This window comes from Penaeus chinensis, chromosome 23 (genome assembly GCF_019202785.1).
Source record: "Penaeus chinensis breed Huanghai No. 1 chromosome 23, ASM1920278v2, whole genome shotgun sequence".
Classification (NCBI taxonomy): Eukaryota; Metazoa; Arthropoda; class Malacostraca; order Decapoda; family Penaeidae; genus Penaeus; species Penaeus chinensis.
The window spans coordinates 8791005-8798504 of record NC_061841.1 but is presented as its reverse complement, the minus strand read 5'-3'; the positions used below and the strand labels follow the sequence as shown (position 1 = coordinate 8798504).

At 46.6% G+C, this 7500-nt stretch overlaps 1 protein-coding gene across 1 annotated transcript in view; it reads left to right on the top strand.

Annotated features, from left to right (window-relative positions):
* The first annotated feature begins 6512 nt into the window (after positions 1–6512).
* Positions 6513–7500, top strand: part of LOC125037646 (extensin-like) — a 41767-nt gene continuing 40779 nt past the window's right edge. The window contains exon 1 of the mRNA XM_047630847.1: positions 6513–6741. Within this exon, the coding sequence (XP_047486803.1) occupies positions 6513–6741 (229 nt within the window). The remainder of the gene's footprint in view (positions 6742–7500) is intronic.

Here is a 7500-nt window from a genome sequence, read left to right as displayed (position 1 = left end):
ATAGATAGAGAGAGAGAGAGAGAGAGAGAGAGAAAGAGCGAGAGAGAGAGCGAGAGAGAGAGCGAGAGAGAGCGAGAGAGAGCGAGAGAGAGAGAGAGAGAGAGAGAGAGAGAGAGAGAGGAGAGAGAGAGAGAGAGAGCGAGAGAGAGAGAGCGAGAGAGAGATGAAAATCATATAGCCTGAGGGAATAAAAGAAAAGACTATCTATTATGACACCATTAGTCTATTAGTAGCAGTTAGCGATCACACTAATGACACTATTTTGGCTTCCTAATTGCTTGTTAAGTCCTAATCGCTATCACCTCCCCCCCCCCCCTTCTTGTCTCCCCTACACCCCTACCTCCTTCTCCCTCTCTGTTTCGGACCCCCTCTATGGGTATTTTAACCCCCCCTCGCCCCCCAACCTCCCCTCTCGACGGTTTCCCCCAACTATCTCTCCTCCCTGTCTCCCCCTCCCCCTCCCCCTACTGACCCCAACCTCCTCCCTCGACTCTCTCATCTCCCCCCCCCCACCATATCCCTCCCTGTTTCACCCCCACTAAAAGTACCTTTGATACGTCTCAACCCCCCCTTCCCCTACCTTATTCTGCCCTCTATCGACCCCCCCCAACCTCTCTTCCCCCCACCCACCCCTCCCTTATCTCACCTCGACCTCGTTTTAAGAAATTCTTGACTCCCTCCCCCCTCAACCTCCTTTCTTGACCTTCCCCCACCCCTCCAACACCCCTCTATCGGCTCCAACCCCAACAATCGACCTGCTCGTCCGTACCATAAAGGTTCTAACCCCAATATAAAGGATTTGATTTCCTTTCTCGCTCTTGTTCCGTTTATCAGAGTCTATACGAAATTGGTAAGTGGGGTGGGGGGGAGGAGGGGGGGTAAAGAGGGGGGTGGGGGTTAAGAGGTTTTCGTTTATGTTTTCCGAAAGGAGGAGAAGAATAGGAGAGGAGAGAGAGATGATAATGGCGATTGTCGTAAGAGCTTAGTGATGAAAAGATAAGACAAAGAAGTATATATATATTTCTCTCTCTCTCTCTCTCTCTCTCTCTCTCTCTCTCTCTCTCTAACTCCCTCCCTCTCCTCTCTTTCTCTCTCTCTCTCTCTCTCTCTCTCTCTCTCTCTCTCTCTCTCTCTCTCTAACTCCCTCCCTCTCCCTCTCTTTCTCTTTCTCTTTCTCTCTCTCTATCTCTCCCTCTCCCTCTCCCTCCCTGCCTCCCTCCCTCTCCCTCTCTTTCTCTTTCTCTTTCTCTCTCTCTATCTCTCCCTCTCCCTCTCCCTCCCTGCCTCCCTCCCTCTCTCTCTCTCTCCCTCTCCCTCTCCCTGGCTGCCTCCCTCCCTCTCCCTCTCTTTCTCTATCGGCAGAGGAACTGAGAAACACCTGTCGGATTTGGAAGGGGAGGGGGGGGGGGTCATAATTACAGGTATGTGTGTGTGTGTGTGTGTCTGTGTGTAACTATGTGTGCAAGTGTGTGTGTATGTGTGTGTGTGTAAGTATATTTGTAAGGGTGTGTGAATGTGTGTGTGTATGTGTGTGTGTATGTGTGAGTGTGTATGTATGTGTGTGTGTAAGTGTGTGTGTGTGTGTGTGTGTATGTGGTATGTGTGTGTAAGTGTGTGTGTATATGTGGTGTGTGTGTGTGTGTGTGGTTGTGTATGTGGTGTGTGTGTGTGTGTGTGTGTGTGCGTTTGTACGTATGAATGAGCATATGAATGACAAGGGGGGGAAGGGAGGGGTAGAGAGGGGGTCTTTTGTCAATTAAATTTGTAAATTGCAAGTGAGAGGGTATTTAGAGGGGGGGGGGGGTAGGGGGTAGGGGATATTTGAGAAAAAAGAAGAAGAAGAAGAAGATGATGATGATGATGAGGAGGAGGAGGAGGAAGAGGAGGAGCAGGAGGACGAGGAGGAGGAGGAGGAGGAGGAGGAGGAGGAGGAGGAGGAGGAGGAGGAGGAGGAGGAGGACGAGGAGGAGGAGGAGGAGGAGGAGGAGGAGGAGGAGGAGCAGGAGGACGAGGAGGAGGAGGAGGAGGAGGAGGAGGAGGAGGAGGAGGAGGAGGAGGAGGAGGAGGAGCAGGAAGTAAAAGAGGTAGCAGTTGAAGAAGATAAAGAAGAAGAAGAAAAAGAAGAAGAAGAGAAAGAGGAAGAGGAAGAGGTAAAAAAGCAAGGAGGAGGAGGAAGAAGGGAAAGAAAATGTAAGAAGGAGAATTTGAACAATAGAAGGAGAGGAGAAAAAGAAGAGGAAGAAAATGAAGAAAAAGAGGAAGAAGAAGAAGCAAAAGAAGGAGAAAAGGACGTAGAAAAGGAAGAAATGAGTAGGTAGAAGAGAAAGATGGAAGAAGAAGAATGGGAACAAGAAAAAGAGAGAGAGAAAAATATAGAATAAGAAGAAAATCGAGGAAGAAGAAGAGAAGGGAGAGAGAGAAACACAAAGAGAAACAGAAGGTGAAGGAGAAGAAAGAGAAAGAATAGACAGAGAGGAAAAGAAGAAAGAGAAAGAATAGACAGAGAGGAAAAGAAAAAAGCTGGAAGAAGAGGAGAAAGAGAACGGAGAAATAAACAAAGAAGGAAGAGGAGGAGGGAAAAGAGAAAGAGAAGATGAAAGAAGAAAAGGAGGAAGCAGAAAAAAAGGAAGAGGAAAGGAATAAAGAAGAAAAACAAGTATCGAGTCTTTCTCTGCCTATGTGTGTGTACGATTTTGGTGTCCACGTGTATTAGAGAGAGGAAATTGCTCGTGTGTGTGCGTGTGTGTGTGTGTGTGTGTGTGTGTGTGGGCCTAAGTGTGTGTCTCTGTGTACGTCTATTTCCGTACATGAAAAAAAATATTCCAGGTAACAAGATGACAAGGAGGGGGGGAGCAAGGAAGGGGGGAGGGGAGAAGAGGGAGGGGAACGGGGGAGGGGGAAGAGATGTTAGAGAAGAGAGGGGAAGGGGAAGGGGGAGGGGGAAGGATGGATGGGGAAGGGGGAGGGGGAAGAAGAGAGAGGGAGAAGGATGGAGGGAGAGAGAGGAAGGGGAAAGGGGAAGGAGGAAGGGGGGGTGAGGGAGAGAAAGGGGAAGAAGAAATGGAAAGGGAGATGAAGAGAGGGGGAAGAGGAAGGAAGAGGGAAAGGGAAAGAGAAGGAGATAAAGGGGAAAACTAAATCTGGGGGATGAGAGAAAGGGAGAAAGTGGGGAAGGGGAAGGGAAACGAAGGGAGGAAATGGGAGAAATGGAGAAGAAGGGGAAAAAAAGGAAGGAGAGAAAGGGTAGAAAGAAGGAGATAGGAGCTGAAAAAAGAGAGGAGGAGGAGGAGGGAGGCTGACGAATCAAGATGAAAAAAAAGAGAAAAGGAAAGAAAGGGAAAGGAAAAAGCGAAAGCGAATAGGATTTAGAAGAAAAAGGGAGAGAGGATAGGGGGGAGGAGGATAATAAGAGAGGGAGAGAAGGAGGGCAAAGGGATGAGGGAAAGAGAATAAGTGGGAGAGGGAGAAGGGAAAGGGGAAAGGGAAAAACATAAGAGAAAGAGAGAGAGAGAGAGAGAGAGAGAGAAAGAAGGAGAGTAAGAAAGAAAGAGAGAGAATAAAAAAGAAAGAGAGAGAGAGAGAGAGAGAGAGAGAGAGAGAGAGAGAGAGAGAGAGAGAGAGATTGAGAGAGCGAGAGATGGAGAGAGAGAGAGAGAGAGAGAGAGAGAGAGAGAGAGCGAGAGTAAGACAGAGAAAGAGAGAGAGTAAGAAAGCAAGAGAGGCCGAGAGATAGAGAGAGAGAGATAAAGAAAGAGAGAGAAAGAGAGAGAGAGAGAGAGAAAATAGGGGCGGGGAGGGGAGGGGAGGGGGTCGAATGCAGTGATCTCTGACAAGTTAATTAGTATTCATCGATAATAACAAAAAAAAAAAAAAAAAAAAAAGGCATAAATGACTCTTTAATAGTAACGTCTGATATATATAAATATTCTTCTTTAATCTCTGACATGCGCTTAGCATTACGTCATTATCATCATACTAATGAATTATCATACTAATTGCCATAACGTCATTATTATCATATTAATGAATGATTTCGTCGGATAAATATCACGATTGTGAGTTATATATATATATATATATATATATATATATATATGTATATATTTATATATACACACATATATATATATATATATATATATATATATATATATATATATATGTATAAAAGGTATGAATGAGAATGAAAAGTCGAAACCGGTCAAATACATCTCTTGTATTGTGAAGATATTCATTCTCATTCATACCTTTTATACATTTGTCAACATGAACGCGGTTCATATGTATATATATATATATATATATATATATATATATATATATATAATTCTAAATTAGACAAAAGAAAAAAACATGATGATAATGATAGTAATAATAATGATGATGATAATAATAACAACGACAACAACAACAACAACAACAACAACAACAATTATAATAATAATAATAATAATAGTAATAATAATAATAATAATAATAATAATAATAATAATAATAATAATAATAATAATAATAATAATAAAGGAAACGAAATGAAATGAAACACAGAGAGAAAAAAAAAATAATATAGAAAATATAATAAAGGCAAAGTAAATAAAACGAAAGATTACTGTTAAGAAAATAAGAGAAAAGAAGAAGAAGAAAAGAAAGAAGAAGAAGAAAATTGCTTTATATTTTTATTCTTATTTTGTTTTTAATATACATATATATTTTTTGCGTGTTGAGAAGACATTAAATATATGCCTTCAGAGGCGGTGTTTGAAAGGGGGAGGGGGAGGGGAGGGGAGAAAAGGGAGAGGGGAGGAGGGAGAAGGGGAGGGGGGGAGAAGGAGGAGAGAAGGGGGAGAGGGAGGGGAGTAGAGAGAAGGGGGAGGGAGAGGGAGATGGAAGGGGGAGGGGAGGAGGGGAAGATAAGGGGAGGGGGAAGGAAAGGGGGGAGGGGGAGAGAAGTGGGAGGGAGGGAGAAGGAGGAGAGAAGGGGAAGGGGGAAGGGAAGGGGGGAGGGGGAGAGAAGGGGGAGGGGAAGAGAAGAGAGAAAGGAGAGAAGGCGGAGGGGAAGAGAAGATAAAAAGGAGAGAAGGAGAGAGGAGGAGAGAAGGGGAGAGAGAGAAAGGAGAGGGGAGAGAGGGGGGAGGGGAGTAATGGGGGTGTTATATATTTTTTTTTATTCATGACATCGCTTCACCTGTCACGTCTTATCATGCCACATCTCACGTGAAGTCAAAAAACAAAGGTCGTAACACTCTGGGAGCGACCTCACCTCATCTTCCTGTTCTTGCCCTCTCTTCCTTCTCCCCTCCTTTCCCCTCTTCGCCTTCTTCCTCTTTCTTATCTCGTCCCTCTTCTCTTCTCTTTCCTTTCTTTATTTTTCTCTCTTCTCTTCTCCTATTTTTTTTTTTTTTTTTACTCTTTTCTTAGTTTCTCTGTTCCCCATTCTCTTCATTTATTATTTCTCTCCTTTCCCCTCTTATCCTCCTATATATATTTTCCTTCTCATTCGTATAGTTTCCTTCTTCCTTTCTTCTCTTCTTTTCTTTCTCTCGCTTTTTTATTCTATTTCACTGCATCTTCCTTCCCCTCATCTAGTAAGCCATATTTCCCCCTCTCCTCCTTCCACTCTCTCCTCTTTCCCCTCTCGACCTTTTCCTCCTCCTCCTTTCTTCCCTCCTCTTTCCCCTCTTCTCCTTTTCCCCCTCCCTCCTCTCCCCTCCTTCCGTCTTCTTCCTCTCTCCTCCCCTCTTTTCCCCTCGTTACAAAGTACATTCCTTCCTTTCCCGGATGTACCTTGTATGTGGAGTTTACGGAACTCAATTCAATATATCCACACACACATTGTACAGACCCGTGTATATAATTGCCATAAATGTTAGCTGCACTTTGCATGCTCCATTTCTTGTGCAGAGAATACGACAGTCGGCCGTTCCATGCCTCGGCCCGAAGTCATACTGGAATGGGGCGGGGCTCGAGTCACGGGTGGGAGGGGGAGGTAGGGGGGAGGTAGGGAAGGGTTATGGAAAAAGGGGGCGTGCTGATTGGCCGAGGCGATTCCAGAAGGGGCGTGAGCGGTGACGTCATCCGTCGCAACAGACTCCCGTGGGTCGGCTGGGCCAATCGGGTGTCCGGACGGCGCGAGGAGGGGCGTGGCTATGGCTCCAGGCTGGATAGATGTTACCTCGAAGGTTTATTCGCTCTCACAAGTATCTCTTCCGCAGTCAGGCTAAGTACTGTAGGGTGAATCCGAGAGTGTTCGGCGCGGCGACTCAGGCCAGGCCTATCTGCCGCCGCCCAGTGTCACGTGGTGGTTTTGATTAACGTGATTTTCCAATGAGATCCACATGTCCCGTTCCAAGTGACTGATCGCTGTGTGTGTGTAATCCGTTTGTAAATCCTCCCCCCCCACACCCCCCTCCCGACTGCCAACCGACCGCCGAGCCCGACCCCCGCCCGCCCGCCCGACCGACAGCCCGCGAAACGCCCGCCCAACCAAACTGGCGTCGGCGGAAACAGCCACCATGCCCGACCAGGACCTGGCCTCCAAGTACATGGACCTTCCGCAGCAGGGGCTGGCGAGCATGGCCCACACGCCGCCCTACGCCCAGCCCTTGGGCTACCAGCAGGCGCCCACCCCGGGCTACAACCCGCCCGGCTACGGATTCCCGCCCATGTACCCGCAGAGCTCCTACCCGGGCTACCCCATGAGCTCCTACCTCACGTCCCAGTGCCCCTCGCCCTCCGTCGACGGTCAGTGCCATGCCCGCAGGCTTCCTTTCGTCCAGCCTTCTTCCCTCGGGTCGCGCTTGCCGGCCCGAGGCTGTTCCTTCCACCTTCCTTGGCTCTTCCTCTTTTATTCGTTCATGCCAGCCCCCCTTCCGGCCGTTTGGCACTCCCTCCCCCCTTCGGCACCTTGGCACTCATGCCCAAAGGGGTAGGGGGGAGGGAGGGTGGGAGGGGGTTTAGTTATTAGCACCAAGAAAAAAAATACCGGCATACTGCTGAATGAATTTCGATCTATGCAGCCATCTCCAGTATACTATACATCCATAAGTAAAAACCACACGCAGTAGAATGACACGCACAAAACACACCAACGGCAAATCCACATCAGACATAAACAGATAAAGAAATAGATAAAAAAGTCATAAATTCCTGGCAAATCATTCACACATTATCGCTAACAACTTCACAGCGAAAATTCTATATACATAACCAATGACGTTATCGCTCTAACTATAACGAAAACACACAGCTAACGACGATAAAACAAGATAATCACTGGCTTAAAGTGTATATCGCTTGATGCCGATGATTATATCGGGAATATATCGCCAGCGGAAATAGGAAAGATAAAGAGAGAGAGAGAGAGAGAGAGAGAGAGAGAGAGAGAGAGAGAGAGAGAGAGAGAGAGAGAGAGAGAGAGAGAGAGAGAGATAGAGATGGAAAAACAAGAAGAAGAAGTAGAGAGAGAGAGAGAGAGAGAGAGAGAGAGAGAGGAGAGAGAGA